This window comes from Spea bombifrons, chromosome 2, assembly GCF_027358695.1.
Source record: "Spea bombifrons isolate aSpeBom1 chromosome 2, aSpeBom1.2.pri, whole genome shotgun sequence".
In the NCBI taxonomy this organism is placed as follows: Eukaryota; Metazoa; Chordata; class Amphibia; order Anura; family Pelobatidae; genus Spea; species Spea bombifrons.
This window is the reverse complement of record NC_071088.1, coordinates 60,056,517-60,082,747: the sequence shown is the minus strand read 5'-3', so window position 1 is coordinate 60,082,747 and position 26,231 is coordinate 60,056,517. Positions and strand designations below refer to the sequence as shown.

At 39.7% G+C, this 26,231-nt stretch overlaps 1 protein-coding gene across 3 annotated transcripts in view; it reads left to right on the top strand.

The window, feature by feature from the left end:
• Nucleotides 1-3,608: 3,608 nt before the first annotated feature.
• RASSF5 (Ras association domain family member 5) overlaps nt 3,609-26,231 on the top strand; it is a 47,915-nt gene continuing 25,292 nt past the window's right edge. Inside the window, exons 1-3 of one of the 3 annotated variants that reach the window (XM_053454423.1) lie at nt 3,609-4,119; nt 4,344-4,511; nt 7,507-7,628. In XM_053454423.1, coding sequence (XP_053310398.1) covers nt 4,358-4,511; nt 7,507-7,628 — 276 coding nt within the window. In that variant the 5' untranslated portion in view covers nt 3,609-4,119; nt 4,344-4,357. Of the gene's footprint in view, nt 4,512-7,506; nt 7,629-23,141; nt 23,514-26,231 lie in introns of those variants that run through there. The other 2 variants (XM_053454425.1, XM_053454424.1) reach the window with 2 other exon arrangements.

Here is a 26,231-nt window from a genome sequence, read left to right as displayed (position 1 = left end):
AACATCACAAGAACCTGGCATTTTTTTACATGGGTGTGTAGACTTTTTATATCCACTGTATGTACATGTGCCACTATCTTCTTCAGAGGGCCTAACAGGAATCCTCTTGGGGCTTCTATTCTAGAATGCCAGAGGTGTTTTTGTTTTCTAGCCACCATCTTAATTACCGTATTTGCTCGATTATAAGATGAAGTTTTCAGATTATAAGACGAGGTAATCAGACCTCGATTAGGTTGCCAGGCTGCTTACCGGTGCTTTGGTCGCGAGCAGCGTCTTTTCTTCTAGCAGCAGGAGAACAGGAAGCTAGTAGAGTGTCACATAACTCTGCCTCCCCCCTCTTTCCTCTGGGGGCAGGGCCAGAGAAGTTGCTCGCACAGCCGGGCCCCTGCAGAAGTCTTCGAGTGAGAGATCTGCGTTTCAGGTAAGGGGGTGGGGGAGGGTTTTTGAGCAAGTATGTGTGATTAATGGCATGAATGAGTATTTAAATGTTTGTGAATGAATGTGTGTGTGTGTGTGATAGCATGGATGTGTAAGGTGGGTGGTGGTGGTAGCATGGCATAGGGAGGCTGTACTCACACTCCTACCATCCCCAGGTTCCAGCATGTACTGGCTGCCTTGACTTGATAGGAGTGTTGTTAGCAGTTATATATATATATATATATATATATATATACGCACCTCCAGAAATGCCTTTTAACCCCCTATATGCCACTCTGTCCCATGATATGCCTTTTAACCCCTCTCTGGCATATAGAGGGTTAAAAGGCACATCATGGGGCAGAGTGGCAAATAGGGGGTATAAGGCATTTCTGGGGGCAGATGTGCATAACTGGGGGGGCAGGTTGGCAAATAAAAGGAAATAAAAAAATATATATATTTTTCTCAATCATAGCTTTTATTAAATATGAAAAAATAGTTTACATTTATATTTACTAGTAAAACTTTTTTTCCTATAGTCTTATATTCATGTTTTTTTCCTAAATTACCGTATTTGCTCGATTATAAGACGACCCCCCAAAATAAAAATATTAATTTAGGAAAAAAACAAAAAGCCTGAATATAAGACTACCCTATAGGAAAAAAGTTTTACTAGTAAATATTAATTCATGTAAACTAATTTTCATATTTAATAAAAGCTATGATTGAGAAAAATATATTTTTTATTTCCTTTTATTTGCCAACCTGCCCCCCCAGTTATGCACATCTGCCCCCAGGCATGCCACTCTGCCCCCAGAAATGCCTTATACCCCCCTATTTGCCACTCTGCCCCATGATGTGCCTTTTAACCCTCTATATGCCACTCTGCCTCCAGAAATGTCTTATACCCTCCTATATGCCACTGTGCCCCATGATATGCCTTTTAACCCCCTATATGCCCCTCTGCCCCATGATATGCCTTATACCCCTATATGCCACTCTGGCATATAGGGGGTTAAAAGGCATATCATGTGGCTGAGTGGCATATAGGGGGTTAAAATGCAGTTCTGGAGATTATATATATATATATATATATATATATATATATATATATATATATACTGCTAACAGCAATCACACTCCTATCAAGCCAAGGCAGCCAGTACATGCTGGAACCTGGGGATGTTAGAAGTGTGATTACAGCCTCCCTATGCCATGCTACCACCCCCACCCCCCTTACACATTCATGCTATCACACACACACTCATTCACAAACATTTAAATACTCATTCATTCCATTAATCACACATACACACACACACGCTCAAACCCCCCACCCCCTTACCTGAACTGCAGATCTCCCACTCGCAGACTTCTGCAGGGGCCCGGCTGTGCGAGCAACTTCTCTGGCCCCGCCCCCAGAGGAAGGAGGGGGGAGGTAGAGTTATGTGAGGACTGTGCTAGCTTCCAGTTTCCTGCTGCTAATAGCAGAGACGCTGCTCGCGATCAAAGCCCGGTAAGCAGCACGGCCGAAGCAGAATGAGGTCTGATTAGAAGACGACCTCGATTATAAGACGAGGGGTATTTTTCAGAGCATTTGCTCTGGAAAAAAACCTTGTCTTATAATCGAGCAAATACGGTAATATTTAGATTTTGGGGGGTCGTCTTATAATCGAGCAAACACGGTAATTCTTTCTGATATGCTACATGATGTCAAAATTATATTTTTCTGTAAATATATTTAATTAGACAGTTACATGGACTTTTAACTGAAACAAATACATTGTTAGTGGTTCGTAATGGCTCTTAATACCCAATCTCAGTTCATTTGACAGTGGTTGGTATCAAGTTAAATTATTTTCACACAAAAGAAAATCAGTAAACAATATCAAAAATGTGTACAGCTTGGAAAACAAGATGCAGATGATAAATATACCGGTAATTCATCATTATTATTACCGTATTTGCTCGATTATAAGACGAGGTTTTTTCCAGAGCAAATGCTCTGAAAAATACCCCTCGTCTTATAATCGAGGTCATCTTCTAATCAGACCTCATTCTGCTTCGGCCGTGCTGCTTACCGGGCTTTGATCGCGAGCAGCGTCTCTGCTATTAGCAGCAGGAAACAGGAAGCTAGCACAGTCCTCACATAACTCTACCTCCCCCCTCCTTCCTCTGGGGGCGGGGCCAGAGAAGTTGCTCTCACAGCCGGGCCCCTGCAGAAGTCTGCGAGTGGGAGATCTGCAGTTCAGGTAAGGGGGTGGGGGGTTTGAGCGTGTGTGTGTGTGTGTGTGTGTGTGTATGTGTGATTAATGGAATGAATGAGTATTCAAATGTTTGTGAATGAGTGTGTCTGTGTGATAGCATGGATGTGTAAGGGGGGTGGGGGTGGTAGCATGGCATAGGGAGGCTGTAATCACACTTCTAACATCCCCAGGTTCCAGCATGTACTGGCTGCCTTGGCTTGATAGGAGTGTGATTGCTGTTAGCAGTATATATATATATATATATATATATATATATATATCCAGAAATGCATTTTAACCCCCTATATGCCACTCAGCCCCATGATATGCCTTTTAACTCCCTATATGCCAGAGTGTATAAGGCATATCATGGGGCAGAGGGGCATATAGGGGGTTAAAAGGCATATCATGGGGCACAGTGGCATATAGGAGGGTATAAGACATTTCTGGAGGCAGAGTGGCATATAGAGGGTTAAAAGGCACATCATGGGGCAGAGTGGCAAATAGGGGGTATAAGGCATTTCTGGGGGCAAAGTGGCAAGCCTGGGGGGGCAGGTTGGCAAATAAAATGAAATAAAAAATATATTTTTCTCAATCATAGCTTTTATTACATATGAAAATTAGTTTACATGAATTAATATTTACTAGTAAAACTTTTTCCTATAGGGTAGTCTTATATTCAGGCTTTTTGTTTTTTTCCTAAATTAATATTTTGATTTTGGGGGGTCGTCTTATAATCAGGGTCGTCTTATAATCGAGCAAATACGGTATTATAAATCCATTATACAGTAAAGAAGGTAAATTATTCCATGTAATATTATAGTAGTATACATGTGCAGACACTATGTAAGGAAGGACATTAGCTACCTTAAACTGTGGGTAGAGACCACATTTCCATAGCTTTGAGATCTCACATAAAATCAATGCCTTCTACTTTTGAAGAAATATTGATTTCTAATGGTGTTCTCTAGGGGGTGGGGGTCTGACAAATATGACTGCCTGTGTGATCTTTGGTTTATAAACTGCTGAATAACTCTACACTATAGATCAATGCATGACTGGCTCCTTGCTGCCAAGGAGGCAAGGATTTCAATGTCTAAAGAGCAGAAGAGATTTTGACAGTGCGGAAAAGGAAGACAGTGTGTGTGTGTGTGTGTGCACTGGTCCCGGTATAATGCTGCAAGGTTTTAGGTTACAGTCTGAACCACTTCAGCTTTTTTATCTTATCTTACAAAGAGCCCAGAAATAGAAAGGTTTTTTTTTCAGAGAGCTGGTACAGAGAAGACAGCCGGTTATGAATCTTGGCTGAGAAATCTGTCTGTAAGCCAGTGAAGCCCAGAAGCTGCTTTAAGCTGTATTCCATTCTATTTATCCATTAACAGTGGCGACAGAGAGGAAGCAAAACTCCTTAGTCTTGATTTCTAAAGCTCAGTCCCATTAATTGAATTTTATGTTTGTAAGTATTATTTTCATTTTTGGAAGGCTAAATCATTTGATGAGCTCCACAGTAATTATCACCTTGCATCTTCCTTCGCAATTCTGTGCTGCTGTTTTTTCTTGCTTTGTACATGGACTGTGAATTTTTCCCACAATTCCCCTCCTAGGGATTAAGAAGACTAAAATTCCCACATATTACGTTCTCTATGGTGAATTTCAACAGAATTTAAATTCAATGTGTAGGATTAAAGTTAACAATGTCGCACAAGAGGACAGAGGCAACAACTGCGTGCTTTGGGGTGGTGACGAAAAAAATCCGGAATATTTTTAGGCACTTTCCAAAATCTAAATCATGGTCTGAAGGTCTACAGCTTCTCCAAACTCCCAAACGGGCGCTGATGATGAGGAAAGGTATGTGGTAATAAAGTTTTGATGTATGTTGTATGATCAAACTTTGTGTATGTTATATATACCAAAGAGCTTACAGTCAAAGCTTCTCAATATCCCAACAACCTGAAAAACTGTTTCCTTTTTACAATTACTGTCTATATTTCTTAACGCATACGCCCCAACATTTCAGGTGTCCAAATTGGGACACCTGTGTTGGCAGAATTACCCAAGGCAGAGTGCGTACCAGAAAAGATTTGGGAAATGTCAGTCTTCCTCAGTCTTTGCACTAAAGTATAAACTGTCTTAGTTTTTTCATTCTTACTCAGAGCAGGCAACGTTAAACTACATTTCCCATCATCCTCCAGCAATCAATGGTTTAGAATATAAGGAGCATAGCCTAATTTGTGTAAATGGTGACCTAATTGGATTGTTTCTCATCAGAATGGACTTGTGGTTGCCCCATGTGAATGTCACTGAGATGACATGTAACCCCAAACTTCTTTCAAATAACAACCGTTACTAGTTAATGGTTTCGTCTTCCAAACCTAGCATAAGACATTGTTCTTCTAGTGTTTTAATTGAGACAAGTTTTTTTTATTCTCATGAAATAATAAATATTTTTCTTTACATTTTAAAGACGGTGTTATATAGACAGTAATGTAGTGGAGCACTGGAGACAGTTGAGATTTGGCTTAATAAAGCTTGTTTATCTGCAGATCTAAAAACCGACTTTGTTAGTAGTCATCTGATATTCTGGTTTAAATTTCAAAGTCAAGCACCAACCTGAGCTCATTCTTTATGGCAATGCTAATGAAGATCATTCTCCATACAGAAAACAGCACTATATTTTAAAACTGTTTTGGTTTTAAGTTATAATAGTATTGAAAACATGAAAATGTTCAAAGGGTTAACACCCATTGACATTGTAGTGTATTTTCTAAAGGTCCTTCAAGTAGTTGGGATAATCAATGGCTTGTGTAACACCAGAAGAAAGGTCACAGGCTTTGCAAGGCTTACTTGCATAGACAGAAAACCATGGGACATATAGTATTCTATTGATTAATACTATGGCCCTGTAACCCCTTCCCCTCTGATATGGCCCTCAATTCATTATAATGCTTTACCTTCTTCTAACCCCTACATCATAATGATATATAACTTCGGGATCCCCAACTCTACCCAACACAATGCTCTATGTAAATCCCTATTTTAATAGGGATTTTATCTTGCATGTTGCTATGTTAATAGATAAACACTTTCTGCTTTCAGTGGTGTGTCAAGTTGTATTGGGATATTTCAGTCTTCTGAAATCTGAATTTTGCCATGCATATGGTTGTCATAGTAACTTTGTAACACCCTGCAATCACTGCAGAGAAGAAATGTGGGCACTTGTGCAAAAAGCTTTCATGCCCACTGTCACCATGGAAACATGCCAGTTATATAGATGGAAAACATTTATGAGGGTTGATTGGACAAGGCAATGTGTTCCCCGCACACCAGCAATTAACTGTCACAAACAAGTTATCTTTATCAGGAAAGAAGGGGAACCAGCCTCACCCTCTCAAGCTCATTATCACGCTTTATAAAACAGCCAACAGATGTACAGACAAGATCAGTGTCAGCTAACCCCTATCTACATGAATATTGTAACTATATGTTGTCATGCAGCAATGGTAATGTCACAACCCCATGCAACATACTCCATTGCTGCCAACTATCCCAATTTGGTCAGAATAATCCCAAGAGCAAGCTGGCATTCTGCTGGCTGACATTCTGCATCACTGCCTCAAGAAGTCACTGAAAATCAAAATTGTACATACAGCAAGCTTGGAACAACAGATCATTATGTGGATGTAGTCATAACACCATACACAATGTACATGATATTTATTATTTAAATATTATTATGCAACTGCCATGTTTATATGAGGTGAACATGATAAAACATAACAATCCTCAACCAGTAATGGAAAACATCATCATTCCCAGGGCAGGGTAACTGAAACTCTCCAGCTCACCTTTTAGGGGTGACTTTATGAAAAGGCAGGACAGAGTTAACAACAAATAGCATTCAATGGGTTGGGAGAGGGCATTGCTTCATGCCACCCCTCTGCCCTAGAGAAATAGAAAAGAGACCTGGAGAACCAGCTTTTCACCAGGAACGTGAAGAAAAAAAGGATAGTAGGTATGCTATCAGTGATTCTTGGCCTGTTGTAGTTGGATGTTCTGGAGACCATTGGGTGCTTTAGTAATGTTTAGCTTAATAAAAGTAATGATTAATAATAGTAAACAATGTAATAGGAAAAACATGAGGGACAAAGGGTTGTGAATGGGTTGCCAGTGTGAAAGGAGCCTGTGGTACACAAAAATATGCATTATGGAATTTAGGAATAATGTAGAGGCATTTTTCTTGAGAGGCCATGACAAGCCAAAACTCACCCATCTTTTAAGGCCCCAAGATATAGGTAAATCTAATTGTGTTTTCAGCTAATCATATCGTGGTTTGTCAATTACCTAGAGCAGGCAGAAACAGACTTTCGCAAGTGTTTAGCAAGAATGGGCTGATTTGTTGTCCTATTTGGAAACGCTAGAAAATACAGCAGAAAACACACTTGTACACTAATGGACAACTGTATTAACCAATGAGTTGTGCATGTGTTTGGATACAATCTCAAAACTGGAGTGCATTTTGTATACCAGATCTTTATATGTGCAGCTAAATGACATACTCCCTACTGAAGCCACATCCCTGAGTGTTTCCCTTCCTATCATGAGTATGGCAGGTATTAGCACAGCACATCACATCATTCCACTGCTGGCCCTAAGGCCTTCTGCACCCTAACAGAAGTATCTGAACTTCTCCAGTACCACTGCATCTCCTGCATGCACTGTGTGTTAGTTCAAGATGAAAATCATTGTTAGAGTAACACAGATTCAGCCATAGTGTCCCTAGGGAAATAAGAAGCTAATCTGCAAAGGATATGTATCTAATGAACTGTCATTCTCTTGTGCACAGATTACACATTCTCGCATCTCTTGGAATGTCAAAGCCTCATCCAGTTGGAGCAAAGCGATGGGACTGGATCTATAAAAGAGACTCCATCTTGTGTGAAAACTATAAATCTTCACAATCAGCAGGTATCTCGGATATGTTCCTTTAGAAATTGCCGTCTTCCTAAATTCTCTGTGTGCTTATTGGTCATGTTGATCCTTGTGAAAGTCTTTATCATTACTGATGTTTTCTCAATCTCAATATACAACCAAAACCATAAAGATCAGTTACCTCAAAAACAAGAATGATAGAGAAAGTACGAGGTGCATACAAGACCAAGGGATTTAAATAGAAAAATAAGATAAATTAGTCTAATCTTCAGAAATAGAAAAAAATTGGCTATGTTTCTAATGAATTTAAAGTACTAATATGTCATCATAATTAACATAGGATTGTGCCAACTTGCTCTCTATGAATATTGCCCATTGAACAGTCAACTTTCATAGCTTCCATCATAAGGCTTATGGAAAATCTCCTTGATGACATAATTAGTCTTTCAGTTGGGTTGAGGTCTCGACTTTCACTGAGCCATTGCAACACCTTGATTCTTTTCTTTTTCAGCAATTCTGTTGTAGATTCGATGTTGTAGATTTTGTTTCGGCCAAGCTTTAGCAGTCGCTTTTCGCCAAACATGGTGCTGTGCATTATGGCCAAACATCTCCACTTTGCCTGTCCATAAGACGTTGTTTCAGAAGTCTTCTGGTTTGTATAGATGCAACTTTGCAAATCTAAGCTGTGCTTGTTCAGTCTTTTTCTAATTGTACTGTAACGAACATTTAAAATGCTTTCTGAGGCCTGTAGAGTCTGAGATGTAAGGGGTTGAGTTTTTTTGCACTAGCTTGACAAAGGCCCTGTTTGGCCGAAACGTTGCTTTTTTTGTTTTGCTTTCTCTGAATAAAGTAACTTAAGGATTGGAAGCTGTTTTCTGTGTTTGTATACTTCAAGAGGGTTTGCGCTGTCCCTTTTTTCCTTCTAGCACCCAGCTTCCAGGGAGTTGAGTGCTGAACCATTTTTTCTTTTTTAGGGGCAGAAGTGGCACAGGCAGGTTGATTAGGGGGCAGAAGTGGCACAGGCAGGCTGCTAGAGGGGCAGACTTGGCACAGGCAGGCTGCTTAAGGGGCAGCGGTGGCACAGGCTGGTTGTTTTAGGGGCAGAGGCCTATCACGTCAATGTCTGGCTTAGTATATAGGAATAAGGGTTATGCTGCACTACCGTCAATGTCCGGCTCAGTGTATAGTGGTGGGAATTACGCTGTACCATAGCTGTTCAGTAAATGTTATTTATTTAAATTAATAATTAATTAATTTGTCCAGATTTCTATATTTTCCATTGATATATAGTTAAAAATTTGTGAAATAAATATTCCTGCCAACAATTCTGTCCAGTCTGTCCAGTCTGTCCAGACCCTTCTGAGAACTCTTGAGCTCAGGTACTGCATTCCACTATACAAGTCAATGGAGTCCAGCTTACTAATCAATGTGATTAGAAAAATAAATAAAAAAAATCAGAAAAAAATAAAAATTAGGTAGCATGTAAAAATAATTCTCCACATGGGGCATAATTTTCAACATGTCAAAATTCCAATTAGAAAAATGCATACCTCCCAAATGTGGCCTTTTAGTCCCCCTAGGCTGTATTTGCAGCATGCTCACACTGTTTGGTACGCCTCGTATTATACATTTGTATTATTTGAGCCTGAGACTTGCTTAGCGCACCAACATTTTTTCTTTTCCCTGGGGGGTAGAGTTAGTGTATGTAGTGTAGTTAAAATATCAGCATTTGAAATACCTTGGGGTGTCTAGTTGCCAAAATATATGGTTTGATAGGGGTAAATTGATTCAAAGATGACCCAAACATGGATGTAGAATGACCAGATATCAAAATTCCAAGTTGAAAAACTTAAATACACATGTTCCAAATATGGCCTTTTAGACCCTAAACAACCAGACAAACTTATGCATGGGTGGTATTACTGCACTCGGGAGATGTTGTTGAACAAATAGGGTGTTGTTTGGAAGTGACAGAAACCAGGAGCTGTAAATACCACAAAAAATACTACCACAAACTTTGACAAAGCCTGTGGTAGAGTTAGGGTATGAAAATAGTTAAAGTACCACCATTTAAAAAATACTCTGGGGTGTCTAGTTTCCAAAAATATATGGTTTGGTGGGGTAAATTTATTTGGCAGACTTCAAATATGTCCCAAACAGGACATGAGCCCAGGATGACCAGATTTTTTTAAAAAATATGTTTTTTGATATAGCAATATACTAATTGTACTTACAGCCCTATAACTTGTAAAGAAAACCATAAAAACATTTGGTATTTCTAAATTCAGGGAACATAGAATCTATTAGAATCTATTTAGTAGATTTTTTTTTATAGTAAATTAGATATGATAAAAATATGTAGTATCTAAATAATAGTATCTAAAGAAAGCCCGACATTTCCTGAACAAAAAACCCCCAATATATAATGTGTGTTGGCTAAATGCGAAAGAAGAAAATTAGAGCTAAACAGCAACACCGCAAGGTCTTGTCATTAAGGGGTTAACCAAAGGCATTTGATCAGCAGCAACTGTCTGCTACGTAGCATCTAATTCATATGGAAGCAGTGAGAATGCACATAGTTTTTCACACATGGCTTCTCCATTTTGGCTTTATTTTTATTTTTTTAATAAATGATGACAGGGTGCATTACACACCTGCCATCATTTAAAGTGACTTTGATGAATCACAAATAAAGTTCAGCTGTTCTAGTAGGATTTACCTGACATTTGCTTAGTTGCATCTCAGAGCAAAAGCCATGGTCCGCAGAGAGCTTTGGAAGTTTTCAGGATGACAACGACCCAAAGCACACATCCAAATCCACAAAAGCATGGCTTCACCAGAAGAAGATCAACGTTTTGGAATGGCTCAGCCAGAGCCCAGACCTGAATCCAAGTGAACATCTGTGGGGTGATCTGAAGAGGGCTGTGCACAGGAGATGTCCTTGCAATCTGACAGAGCGCTTTTGCAAAGAGTGGGCAAATATTGCCACATCAAGATGTGCCATGCTAATAGATTACTACCCAAAAGACTGATTGCTGTAATAAAATCAATAGGTGCTTCAACAAAGTATTAGTTTAAGGGTGTGCACACTTTTGCAACCAGGTTATTGTGAGTTTTTCCCCCCTCAAATATTTCAGTTTGTTTTGCAATTGAATTGTTCACCTTATAGGTCACATTACAGGTGGAAATCTGACATGATTTATCTTTGTCTCATTCTTTAACATCACAAAAACCTGGCATTTTAACAGGGGTGTGTAGACTTTTTATATCCACTGTTGCACTTTGCTTCTTGGTAAAAGTAGATAATAGATTTAAATATTAGGGGTTTAAGGGAAAATCATTCTGACCCTAGCCCATAACACTCAGTTCCCGAGTCTGGGCAACAATAAGAATGCCACAAGTACCATGCACTGCAAGGGAGGAGGCTCAAGTCTACCCAATCCTATCCTGCCTACCTGCATTATACTTCTTAACATACTTCCATTTGGAACACTGAATGATAAAACATACACACCAATCATAAAACACACGCCGCAGATGGATTTGATTCTGGGTTGAAGTTCTGTTCAGGAAAGGTACATTTTAATGTATTCTAACAGTTACCATGGTTGTTGCTGTATTAATACACACAAATGAGATTTCTCATGTGTAGGAGGTTGTACGTGGGCAGCAGCATTGTGTAAAGAACTCAGTCTAGATTATTACAAGGGGTTTGGAGCATTCAGTGTATACATGAATCAGAGTATTAACTGCAACTTCTATTGTGTAAACAGACCCTACGGAATAAATTATATGGTATAGTGTTAACTAGGTTCATGTTAGGCATGTTGGGCAATTTTTTTTAATGGACTATATCTTATGATGTTGAATATTTATTTTTCTTTTAAAGAGGCAGTTCCATGCCCCAAAACAGCTTGAATGACGATACTACAAATGTGTACTGGTAGGAAGGTGATGCATTCAACTGAAAGCATCTTCTGCCAGCTGGGGAGGGGAGAAGGAACAGTGCCAGAAACATGGAGAAAATTCAACTGAATCTTCTCATATGCAAACAAAAAAAGTATATTTGTTGGACTTGTGCATTTGGATATGTACAAATGTCAAATTTATAGAATTTTTGTAATTTAGGCAATTCGTACAAGGCCATGAAAACAAGGCCTCATGAATCAGACAAAAATGAAGCAAAAAAGTTCTGAATTTTCGTCCAAAATACATGGGCCCACATTCACTCATATGCCCTCCCACACATTCTCATTCCGTTGGATGAGAGCCATGAATGGATCTTGCTTGTATATATTGCTTAATTAACCTGATGCAACACTAAAGAAATTATGAACATGTGATCAATGTCTCTTGTTAATATTTTTGCTGTCACTGGTGTCGGATGTTGTGCTACGTGTTAATGTGACTGAACTTAAACTTAACAGAACAAAAAAAATTAGCCCAGGGCTAGGCCTAGCAAGCAGCATAAAACACACAATAAATCATTTTATGTATAACAATATTCCAGGGGGGGGTCGACTGGGGTGCAAGCCTTAGCGCCTCATAGTGTGTTCCAACAAAGCTGCTTAGCACAGAAGGACAGATCCAGGGGCGGGCTGGGCCGGGGGGCAATTGCCCCCCAGGCCGCCCTAAATCCGGGCCGGTGGGCCGGACGGACGACCGGCAGACAGGCATTCAATGCGGCTGCGGCCGCGAAGTTAAAAACTAAGCGGCCGCGAGCAGGATTGAATGCGGCCGTCACGCGTACCTGGCGGGGGAGGGAGGGGGGCGGTCCGCCCCGGCTGCCGCTCATCTGAGGGCTGCCACCATGCCGGCACGCCTCCGGAAACGGTGCGCGCGGCAACTGTGGCTGTGCGCCGGGACTTGATCCCGGCGCACAACACTGAAGCCACGCCCACCGTCTTCCGCGCTCAGTGCACAGGACAGGAAGAAGAAGTAGAAGAAGAAGAGGAGGAAGAGGAAAAGTGAGAGTGAAACAAGAAAAGGTAGGAGAGAGTGGATTAGTAAGTGTGTGAGAGTGATGGGTGTTATGCTGAATGTAAGTGTGTGAGAGTGATGGGTGTTATGCTGAATGTAAGTGTGTGAGAGTGATGGGTGTTATGCTGAATGTAAGTGTGTGAGAGTGATGGGTGTTATGCTAAATGTAAGTGTGTGAGAGTGATGGGTGTTATGCTAAATGTAAGTGTGTGAGAGTGATGGGTGTTATGCTAAATGTACGTGTGTGAGAGTGATGGGTGTTACGCTGAATGTAAGTGTGTGAAAGTGATGGGTGTTATGCTGAATGTAAGTGTGTGAGAGTAATGGGTGTTATGCTGAATGTAAGTGTATGAGAGTGATGTGTGTTATGCTGAATGTAAGTGTGTGAGAGTGATGGGTGTTATGCTGAATGTAAGTGTGTGAGAGTGATGGGTGTTATGCTGAATGTTTGTGAATGAGGGTTTCAGATAGCATGGATGTGTAAGTGTTGGGGGATAGCTTGGCATAGGGAGTCCGTAATCACATTCCTTTCATGCCCAGATTCCAGCATGTAGTGGCTGCCTAGGCATGATAGGAGTGTGATTGCTGTTATAAATTATTTTTTGGTCCAACTTCGGTGTGTTAACACTTTTATTGGACAGAATAATTCAATGACAGTATTAATATATATATATATATATATATATATATATATATATATATATATATATATATATATATATATATATATATAATTGAAAACAGCAATCACACTCCTATCATGCTAAGTCAGCCAGCACATGCTAGAACCTGGACATGATAGGATTGTGATTGTTGTTATATATATATATAAGGTTTTTTTTGGTTTTTTTTTCAATTTTGGCCAAGTGAATGCTGAATTTTTAGTTTCAGTCCAGAATTTTCATTTCGGTGCATCCCTACTATATACTATGCCAGTCACTGAAGTGGTAAGCCTACACCACATCAATTTTTGGCTTAGTATATAGTGATAGGGGTTGTCAGTGTCTGGCTCAATGTATAGGCACACATTGACGGTGGTACCGCATAATCCCTAAGTATATAATGATAACAATTATGCTGTACCCCTGTCAATGTTTGCCTAACCATAGAAACTATGCAGTTTTAAAGTGTGTGTGTGTGTGTGGGGGGGGGTGCCACATACAGGATCTGCCACAGGTGCCAAATACTCTAGGTACGCCCCTGCATCATGCGGCTGTCAGACCCAATGGCCATGCCTCAGCTCCTCTTCCCTCGTCTTAAAAGGGGTGTGATGAAGAGCTGAGGCATGCGGTGCGTGCACGCCGGCCACTTTAATTTCATTAGGCGCTGGTGGAGTGACTGCCGCACGACGGCCGCTTTCAATGTCGCTCGCAGCCGCTTTGATGGTGCAATGGGCCAGTTGACTAGACTTTCCCCCCAGGCCTTAGGCTGCCAGCCCTCCCCTGGACAGATCTCATTCATGTCTTGTGTAAATACATTGTAACGGCATCAGATACTATATCCAGGAGCATTGTTACTTTGAATATGTGACATACCAAGCATTGGAGATTTCAATACGTGCAATCAGCCAGTAGGAGGAGCAAGAGGAGATCCCAGGGGAGATCCCAGGGGATATCCTTTCCTTTGCTGACCTTCCGATTGAAATCAGCAGTCACATAAACCAGAAGGGAATTACTGATCAAGCACTGCCAAAAAGACGACTTGATCTTCCATGTAGCAGTCAGGACTGAAGGAGTCTTAAAGTACTCACAGAGCACTTGGCTCTACCAACTTCCTGCTTAGGGCTATGTTTTCCCTCCCACTATGGGGCAGCCACAAACTCATCTGCAGGTATTCACACCTTCCTAACCCAGCCTCCATTTTTAGAGACGGGTGGCTCTGGGTGCCTCACAGATATGAACCACCAGTTGTCTTTGGAACACATTAAAAGTGTGCCTTATATGCCAGAGATCTCTGCCCCACTGAATGTGCCAGGATATGAAAAAATACCATTGTTCCCTATGTCACTGTCCCAGACAGTGGAAAATGAAGTCAGGACTGCAGTCCCTAATACCGCTGTCCCTTTAAGCGCCATCTCTGTCCTCAAAAGTGGGAGCTGCAAAATTGGGTACCAGACACATTTCTGGTATAACACCAAGAAGTGTAGTGCAGAGGCAGACAGCCTAGTCCTTGCAGTTCAGTTGAACCCTGCTCTCAGTGTTGTAGTTATGCCACTTCATTTAACTTATTAACAGGTAATTTTTTCTTTCTAAACCCTACTTGAATACCATTATGGTAATATTATAAATCTACTAGAATTTTTCTAGGTCTAGTTGTATGTGTTAGAACTGAGCACGATGAGTCTTTCCAAATGCACATACTTAAACATTGTAGACTAATATTTATAATTACGGTTGTGCTGTTAATTGGTGTTGGGAATTAACAAGCAAAAGTGATAATGGAGTGAGGATATATTCATTAACCAAATTTAAGATAATTAACAGTGTGAGATAAATAAGCTAAGTTGTAATTTTAGGATGACTTTTTCAAACCATGTTAAATGGATTGTATTGGGTTTTCTTTTGGAATCTAAGATCTGGGCAATGAGAACTACTTTTTTAACTTATTTTTTACCCACTGACACACTCAAACATCACTCAGACCATTCAAGTGTTTCCATTGGCAGCTGGCTTCAGCACTAAACCAAGTATTACCTTGCCAGTACCAAAAGACAGGGACGCGTGAAAGAGCCTCAAAAAGGCATGGGCTCCAGATGCTCTTACTAACAGAACAGATTTTATTTCTGTAAAAAAAAATTATATAAATCTTACCGCTTCAGAACATCACTGTTGTCTGCTATCACTCTTCTCACTCTAAAAGACTTGCTTTTAGTTGGGGTAGGTTTGAGACCCAATGGGAAGAACCTTAAATACAAATTAATAGAAGAAAAGGTGGTAGGCGCTACTACTAAGTCTTATAAATAATTACTGCTGCTCATGCAAGACGTGACAATATTCCTATTCACAACTGAGAAAAGCATGCAAATAATAAGAGGAACACAAAGTATTTGACAAACTAATTGTATAAAGTGTTAATGAAATGATTATTGTGATTAAGAAAATAATAATAATAATAATAATAATAATAATAATAAATAATGTGGTTTTTTTAAATAACCGAAATTATAATCACAATAAACTGTAAATAAATATTGCTTGAACACTCAGTCGCAACAGATGTAACCAAAAATACATAAAAAGAACAACAAATACTACATGCTGATACAAAATGTCCAAATGAATAATTTACAAATATATGGTATGCCACAAAAACACAGTAATGCACTTATCTGGAGTTTGAACTAATCAGGCGTCTTTCAGGACAGCTTCTTACAACTCACCGACAGTGGAGAGGAAAAAAATATGTATAAGAAACACACATTATTATTGTATTAGCTGACTGTTATTGACATGTAGAGTAAGCATAAGGAAGGAGAATTCAGGACAGGAGAATTCAGTTAATTGGCCACAATTTGCCACTGAACCACTGGAGGTATAGTAGTCTTTAATTTTGAAAACACATGCAGTATTCCTAATTTAATTACACATATTCAAAAACTAATGTGTATATACCGATACATTGAGCCATCCAAACATTTTTATGCAGTAATATAAGTAACGTCAGTAAAGAATATAATCTAAACATACATTTTGCACCCATTTTTAAGATACACAGTGGCTGTTTGTCAGGACTAGCCTTACAAATTTGGGACCATTGGCAGCTCTCATAAACTTACACGAGTCGGCGCATGTGTGCTCACTTTTGTCACCTTTTTACAGATTAGGTAATTGAATGTCAGTGTTTGTTCTACAATATTTATTTACTTTATAATTTCAATGCTTACAGGATGAGGAGATAATGGGCGAGGATTATTAGTGAGGACAAAATTATGATTAATGTGGTGTTGCTTGGCTAATTTCCGACCGCTTTAGTGTCACCCCTCATCTGTCATAATCAGAAACAAAGGCACTGCAACTTTCAGAGGTCTGTAATCAAAAGTGCTTTAGTTGGGGATAAAGGAAAACAATGTGTTAAAGCACTGTGCACTGTGACTGTATTTTATTATATATTATAAACAGGCCCGGACTGGCCATCGGACACACCGGGCATTTGCCCGGTGGGCCGGGTCGCGGCAGGGCTGGATTGACTTAGGGGCTGATGGAGCTGCAGCTCCAGGCCCCTACCTTAAAATAGGCCCAGTCAGGACCGGATCTCCCCACCAGGGCCGGCCTTACGGGTGTGCGGCCGCACAGGGTTTAAATTAAAACATCGGGGGGGTTTTTTGTTGTTGTTTTTTTTCCCTTTATTTAACATCGTCCATGTTAAATAAAGTTTTTGTTGACTTTATTTAACATGGAGGATGTTAAATAAAGTTTTTTTTAAAAAAACGATGTTTTAATTTAAGCCCTGTGCGGCCGCAGACCCCTAAGGCTGGCCCTGGTGGGGGCTTCTCGGCCCCTTAGAGTGGCGGACCCGGTCGCTTTTGCTTGCGGGCTTAAGGGGCCCTGCGTTAATGCGGCCGTGGGGGCCGCATAGGCCCAGTCAGTCCGGTCCTGACTGGGCCTATTTTAAGGTAGGGGCCTGGAGCTGCAGCTCCATCAGCCCCTAAGTCAATCCGGCCCTGCCACGGGCCCGGTCGCAGTTGCTGCTTGCTCCGGCAACAAGGTAAGTAGAGTGAGGGAGGGGGTGCAGTGAGAAGGGGCAGAGGGGGGTTAGATAGTGAGAAATGTGGAGAGGGGATAGATAGTGAGAGGGGGTACATATTGAGAAGTGGGGAAGGGGGTACATAGTGAAAAGGGGGAACATAGTGAGAAGGGGCAGATAAGATGGGGAGAGGGGGTAGTGTGAATGCGTATGAGAATGAATGAATTCATGTGTGGATGAATTGCTTGAATGATCTGTGAGACTGCATTAATGAATGTGTTAATGATTTGTGTGAATGAGTGAGTAAATGCAAAGATGGTACATGAAGGGTGGGCTTTAACAATAAATAAATAAATAATAAAAAATGGGCTGCTCAGGCTTAAATGCCCGGGCCTATTTTTTGTCCCAGTCCAAGCCTGATTATAAAGTTATATGTGTTGTGTAATAATTTTTAGACTCTTTGGTTTGAGAATCCCTGTGGGCCTCATAAGACTTAATTCACAGAAAACAGAGATTTTTGAAAAGACTTTTTAAAATATGAAAATTATATAAAAACTGGAATATGCAGGGATATATTATGTTCTAAGCTCATAAGAAACGATATGTTTCATACTTCCCAAGTGTTATTCTTTACTACATACAGTCCCACTTTTGGCCCCAAATTCCCCATGCCCCATGCATCTTTCCTCTCCTGATGTCCTTCTTTTCTATTATCTCTAAATGTATGTTGGGTAGGTGTGCATCACAGTGTTCTACAGCCCTAAATATTACAATAACCTGTAGAGGAACAGCAGTGGATATTTCTAGATATTCTATTCTGTAAATAAAACGTATTCTACTATCAGAAAAAGAGTTGCAAAGTTGCAAATCTTCCACTACCTCCCAAAGGTGCTCTATTGGAATGAGATCTGGTGACCGTGGAGGCCATTGGAGTACAGTGAACTCATTCTCATGTTCAAGAAACCAGCTTGAGATCATATGAGCTTTGTAACATGGTGCATCATCCTGCTGGAAGTAGCCATCAGAAGATGGGTACACTGTGGTCATAAAGGGATGGACATGGTCAGCAACCATACTCATGTAGGCTGTCACATTTAAACAATCCTCAATTGGTTGTAAGGGGCCCAAAGTGTGCCAAGAAAATGTCCCCCACACCATTACACCACCACCAGGATGGATCCGTGCTTTCATGTTGTTTATGCCATGTTTATGCCATCTGAATGTCGCAGCTGGAATCGAGGCTCTTCAGACCAGGCAACGTTCTTCCAGTCTTATGGTTATTTGAGTTACTGTTGCCTTTCTGTCATCTCAAACCAGTCTGCCCATTCTCCTCTGACCTCTGACATAGATTTTTGTCCACAGAACTGCCACTCACTGGAGTTTCTGAAATACCAGCCTGTCTGGCACCAGCAACCATGCCATGTACAAAGTCACTTAAATCCCTTTTCACTCCCCATTCTGATGCTCAGTTTGAACTTCAGAAAGTTGTCTACATACCTAAATGCATTGAGTTGCTGCCATGTGATTGGCTGATTAGCTATTTGTGTTAACAAGCAATTGAACAGGTGTACCTAGTAAAGTGGTCAGTGAGTGTATAGATATATATAATGTAGATGTTTCCACACTGTACTAAATAATATAAACCCAAACCTCTTATAAGAAACAGTTCCTCTTTTAACTTACATGTATTTAAAATTACACAATATTTTCTTTATCAATTTTAGAGCAAACTCATTTCCTCATTTCCACAGCAGCATATCAGACTGCTTACACGCTGGATCCGTCAGATGACCTCAACTGAGACGTACACTTATGATGCAGGGGTAGAAAACACTGTAGTAGTAGTAGTAGTAGTAGAAGTAGTGCTTAAATTCTAACAGATCTATTTAAAATTAACACAGGCCTCTATAAAAGAAGCTTAGTCGCTCTTTAGAACTCTACCATTTAACTTGCAATGGCGTACTTTGACATATGTATTGGGTTGTATATTTCATTAAGTATTATTTATGTCTGCTGACATAAACATCAGTGACCTCCGGATACAAACCAGTAACCCTGGGGCAGGGTATACCAGTCACTTGCTTGTGTGATCTCTGTGCTCACTAGTATTCATGTCTCCCCCAAGGTCTCCTATGATGCTTATCTTGGGTTCCTGACACACCTGCTGCTCATCCACCTTTATGACCAATGTTGTCCCAGCTTGCTGGAGCTATAATTCCTGGCACAACACTGTGGATCCTGTTTGTTTGCATTGCATATTTCTCTGGATTTGACCTCCCTCCCCAGTCCTTGCACTATAATGCCAGTTTGCCATTTTGCTCCTCAGGAGGTTTCTGCCCTCCCCAAGCCTGCCTTAGCTTTATGGTTTTGGTTTGAAAATAAGTCAACCCAATAATCTACATAGTACATCATGGTTTCCATGCTTCCATTGGAAACCAGTTGGCTGAAATCAGGCAGTCTCCAGATCAAGGTATACACAAATACATTGCTGATTTTTTTTTGGACTAATTTGTCCATAAAATGACAACTCCACTAAATTACTAAATCCTTCCACTGTCTTCTCCATCCTGGCACAGATTATATATGGTGCCCCAGGTGGTTATAGGTTGTACATGTGTAATAGATTGTAAACTCACAAGAGCAGAGGGACCTCTTCTCCTCCTGTAACATTACATATTGTCATATGTTTATCCTATTGTAAATTTAACTGATTATTTTAATGTGCACTATTGTAATTTCACCACAAAAAAACATATTAGAACTGCCAATATAATTGTTGGACAATAATGGTAACATTGATAAAAGCCTGTACTAAGATCCCTGTTTTATTAATATTTATACTGTGAATATATTAAATATAATTAAATATATTAAAAATGTTATCAAACAAGCACTGTTCAAAATATATAACAGAAAAAAACACAACAATGGACATATATGACATGTTCAAAGAATCCTAGAGCAAAATGCTAATGAATAGAAGGGGGGGGGGAAAGGGGGTAATATACATACTTTCAGGGTCTGTTAAACAGTAAATGAAAGCAGCTGCTTTTATCTTGAAAGTGACACAATTTGAGTGCATAATTAATGACACTAATACCAAAAACGCTCAGTCCCTGCTTTGCTGTCATCCATCACGGTCACTTTCGTTGTGCAATCAGGGCTACAGAAGCCCTTCTAGAACATCACACCCAAAATGCAAATGAGAGGCTCTAAGGAAGAGTAAGCTTTGTGGTCCCTTATCTGAAAGGCGACACATTTAATAAAGTCTGGGAGGATGCACCAAGCCTTTTGTATTAATATTCAATTGAGTACCAAAAAAAAAATAAGACCTGGCACTTCAACCTACAGATAAAATTATTGTAAACTACAATACACATGTTCAATATAGTGTTTTTTAGAAGAACACAATATAGAGAGCTTGGCTTAGTGGATTATGAAATCTTTATTTGCTTCATTTATTGTATTATTCAAAAATGTTGTGAGAGGACAACTGGCATCTTGTGCGAAAAGGGTCAATATCTAGTCCACTAAAACGTATAACTTTTGTTTTGTAGACCAGCAATTTATTTTATTTTGGAGCTTATGCTGTATAACTGTAAAGTGCAGTATAATGATCCGTTTTACACAGTTGCCAATTGTTCTGACTTTACTGGGACAGTGGTGACAAATGGGCTTATGTCCTAGGCGGCAGTTCTGATCCTATCAGTGAAAAAAGAGAATGAACCAAAAGCACACAATGCCAAAAGAGGATTTTAAACACTAGAGTGTTTTACAAAAGACTACTACATGTTCACTGTTTTGAAAGAATAGCGTTATACTTTACAACTCTATAAGTACATAAACATTTAAGACTATTTAAGTAGACATTTAAATCGTACTTCATAAGTGTAGTTAAACTAAAACTGAAATAACATCTGTCTTCCCCAATAGCTTTAGTAATGTTACACCAAATATGACCGGCCACAATCAGACACCAACACAGTGGTCCTTAAGTTTTATAGGTAAATACGGATCCCTCCCATAATATCCACTAGCGCACAACTCCACATCTGATCTAGGTTACTCCTACCCCAGGCCGGCTCACCTGACCCCCTAGTTACCGTTTCAAAAGACCCCCAGTGTTGTCGGGGCAGTGTCCAAAAATTGGAACTGCTAGGCAGTATGCTATCGTTCTTAAATATAAAACTGCATTTGTTAAGCCACCAAAATAGGGCCATGTAAAATTAGCCTGATACAAAACAAGCTTTGCTGCTGACGTCTTAACAAAACATTATTTATTTATTTTTTTTATCACTAGCTGTGTCCGGGTGTTGTAAAACAGTACTTCTGCTGGTTTTTTTTTTTTTTTTTTGCAAGAGGAAGTTAAGTAAGGTACAGAAAGTCGAGTTCTGAAATAAGAAGGAGGTCTTTGATGTGTTTGTGTATAGAGATAAATTGTTTTAAAATGTATTGGTTCAGTTATTATAGTATAGAAACACTTTAAAAACTGAGGATGCTGTCATGGGTATTAAAAAGCAATGTTAATTATTACACTTTTGGGAAAGTCAGTCTTCATGTCCATTTGCTGCTCTTATTTCTCCCTATGTTAAGTTCTTTCAATTCAGCAACCTTAATTTCTTAAAAGTATCTCCTTTTTCAGCCACCAAATCATCTCACTTCAAATGCTAAGGGCATTTCTGGTGTGGGATGAAGACCAGTGGTCAAGGACCTTGCTTCTTCCGTTGGATATCACTAAAAACTGATGATTATAAACTTTATTCCTTTGAGGCCAGGCCAGTGTTTGTAGTTTTGTTATAGTTAGCTGATAATTCTAGAGTATAACAATCTTACTCTTTAACTAAGAGAAATGTGTGTGTATATATTATATCCAAATAATCATGTATCTAATCATGTGATATTAAAAAACATAACCCCAGTATCTCCCATAACTGTACCACACAATCGTAAAAAGTACGGTAACAAGAAACCTAATCATTTTCTCAAAAAATGGGCAGCATGTGTGTGTATGGGCAGTGTGTGTGTTTGGGCAGTGTAGGTATTTGTGTGTTCGTAAGCTGGTGTGTGTGTATATATGTGTGTGTGTGTGTAAAGGCAGGGGAGTGTGAGGGCAGTGTAAGTATATACACGTTTGTATGGACAGGCTTATGTAAGGGCAGTGTATGTGTATATACGTGTTAATGGGCAGGTGTGTGTGAGGGCAGTGTATGTGTGAGTGTTTAAGCTGGTGTGTGTATGGACAGTGTGTGTGTGTAAGGGCAGTGCAGGTATTTGTATGTTTGTAAGCTGGTGTGTGTGTATATGTGTGTGTAAAGGCAGTCGTGTGTAAGGGCAGTGTATGTGTATCTGTGTGTTTTATGGGCAGTTGTGTGTAAGTGCAGTGTATGGGCCCTGGGCAGTCAACATGCAGGTAATATTAATAATACAGGTAAAACTCTTCTTCCCCCATGCAAATACTTTTCTGCTACTAAACCAGATGCTGACGAAGAATGAAAGATACCATGGTGACCATGTGAGACCCTGACGCAAGGTTGGAAACATTGTTTTCATACATATAAAAATCCCTGTTTTTAAATATGCAAAAGGGAATTTTTACCCTTATCTTTGTAAACCAAGTGAACATAAACACTGCATAATCAAACACACAACACCCTTTTTTCAGTGCTATAGAAACCATATTTGCATACATATTTTTTCTGGGGGACAGTGACCTTTCTCAAGACTTCCACCTTAGGATCTTCCAGCTAGTTTCCTATTGCAGCACCCAGCAAATCGCTGCATAAAGAAAATCAAGCCAGGGGAAGTGGTTTAACTGAAATACAAAATGCATCAGGCAGGAAAGGAGGAAGGAGGGGGAGCTAAAAGAGAAGAAGGGTGAGAGCAATACTGCATCTCACTGCTATAGACAGACCACAGATGCTGTGCGAGAGGAGGTGTGAAAGAGACTAGGTAGGCAGCCACACTAGTAAAAGGAGGACTGTGCTCATTTAAACCAAAGTGAATAGAGACCTTGGTGCTTGATCCCTTGGATATTAAACCCTAAAGAAAGACAAAGGACCCCCAGACAGGTCTTCTAGTTGGGAATGCCTTGCTGAATATCTACAGATTGGTCAACCCATTGAAACTGTGCAGGTTCCAACGTTACGGGTGCCAATGACAGTGAGCGGAAGTATGAGCAGTGGGTACTGCAGCCTGGAGGAAGACATTGAAGATTACTTCTTCACTGCTAGAGAAAATCTCTCCAGGAAGAGCGCTAAGGTATAGTATACTGTGATAGCTGTGGGTGTAGAAAGTTGATAATGGGTAACGGTTGGACAGGTGTAGGCAAAATGTACACCAGTGTCTGTAACAAGGCTTGGAAAAGTCATTGATGTGCATGAGACATATACTGAAATGTAAAATGTAAGAGTATTGTAATAAGGTTAAAGGGAACAAGTCGCTGGTCAGCAACAAAGATGTTCGTAACTGAGTTGATTTAAACAAAGGCGTTGCAGTTACACAAAATATCTCACCTTGCCTTATTTATTATGCATTATGAGGGGGGCATGCATGGTTAATCTTCGATATATAGTCATTTTTATGTTGCTTTAACTTACCAACAACTCACTGTTTGGCCAATAAATCCTTGAGAACAAAAATTGTTAATGCTTAACCTAAAGAGTTAAATTAAATGGACCTGAAAGTCTTTCTGGTTCAATATGTAGTGCAGATAGATATCAACCTTAGGACGGGGGATGGGTTTAACTGTGTGAAAAACTTTCTACAGAGGCTTCGGGCATGATTCACTTTGTATGTGGGAGATGTTTTAATGTGTTCTAATTTTATGTGGGGGACAAAAGCACAGGTTTTCATGCTGGGCCTTAGTAAAGGTCATACACTGATACCTGCCTACCTTCTAAAAAAAAATCATCGATCTGTGTATGCTCAGATTTATTTTTTACTAATTTAAAGAAATCATATAAATCATTGAATTATTGCAATGTGATGTGTCATATGAGCCAGAACAAAGGATTATTGTCGTGTTAATCTACAATACTATGTACATGTTTGCATAGACTGTATGTTGTCAATGAAGAGACCATCAGAGCTCAACCTTAAGAAACCCATTCATAGTACACATTTTTATTATGCTTTGCCTGCGATACTGCCATTTGTTTAGAGAACAGTGAATTAAGCAACCATAAATTGCTGAACATTAATGGGGAACCTCTGCCATGCGTATTTGTGGGGGGGTTAGTCAGCAGGGTACCTAAGAACGTGTGCCTTATAAGTACGATGAGGTGAAGCAGTGCTCTGGAAAACTAACAAAGTTTTGCATGGGTGTCCTTAGTTCCTAATTCTCTTCATGTGCAGAGCCAATGCATAGCCAGCAGTAAATCAAGTCTTCACAGCTCTTCAGTGTTTCCTTTCCCAGCCAGACCTAACAGGACAGTACGATCCTGCGTTGACGTTAGACGTACCATATGCGAAGCTTTGTACTGCCGAAGGTAAAGCCACATTTTGTGGCTTTTTTGGCAATACGCTTCTTGTACACAGGATGTCGGACACCAATTTCATTTTCCGGATTTACACAAATATGTTGCACGTTACTCTGCATGTGACATAATCAGTGCAGTGTTCAATTCTCAAGGAAGCTCCCAGGTAGTGAGGACAAGCTTAACGATCACAAGAGGATCATGGCTAGGTGAGTACGCACGTGAAACATTTAGGTACGTAATTATGAAGGGTTTCAATTACAATATTAAGTATGCATTATTTAAAAAGAAATTGTTGGAGTTCCCCTTTAAATGTAGACCTGTCATCTACAAGCAAGTAATAGCTTCTGTGTCTTGTTTTTCGAACAAAGTATCAAGGAGATTTGGTTTAAATCATAAATACAGTACTTCAAAAAACCTGACACCTGCATAACCAATTACTGCCTGTCCTGAATTGCCCAAAATGCCCCCCTAGGCTGCCAGAAAGGATACATTTTCATCAAGGGATAAAACAGCTTGCTGGAGAGGAATATTCAAATAATTAATAAAGTGGCTAACAAAACAGTCATTTCATGTTTTGTGACATACGTGTTTCTTTCATATAACAATATTAATCTCCCAATCTCCCCAAGCCCTGCCGATTATTTCAATGTGAAACCCAACAGAGCTTTTAGGGCCCGCTCACATTTTCTTTCTAGTACCTTTGTGGCATTTCTCTGTAAAGCATTAATACTTTCCAATCTAATGCATAAATAGGTCATTTTACAAAATGAATGCCATTGTCTTGGTTGTTTGCTGAAATTTGTAAAATAATGCGTTTAGTCATTCACCCTATACTTGTTATATGTCAATGGCTCACTTTTCATTTTTGAAGGAAAAAGGAAATAAAACTACCTATGATTTTGCCTTTCAGGACCTACGTCTTACCATTGGTTCTTGGTCCTTTGGACAGCATCCTGGGGTGCTCCCCAATGACCTTGACCACTTTTTTGGTAGTTTGTGGGTCAAAAACGCGTCATCCCTCCTTGATGGTGCTTTTTTAAGTGCACCTATTCTGTGTTTAATTCTTTGGTATTTCATCTTGTCCTGTTGGCCTATTTCATGACTGATTTAGGTTTCCCCCTAGTTTGATTTCTCTAAAAGAATGCCTTGACCTCTCTTTGGTATCTTTTGAGTCACATACACACGCAGGCCTTTGCATCTTTTTTTATGTGCCTCTACTTAAATCAACTTCTGTTATTTCTTCCCCTCTTATGTACTGAGCCTTAGATACTTTTTTGGATGCACCTATTCTGTTTTTAATTCTTTGATGTTTTGATATTCAACTAGCTGAACTGGTACATAGAACTTTATATATTCATTATTTTTGTTATTTACTTTTCATATATTTAGTCATTTAAAGAACAGATTTTTCTCTAACTTAAAACTGATCTGTATACACTTTTACAACTATACACTTTAATCTTAACAAAAATAGATTAAGCAGTTTATAGGCATTAGA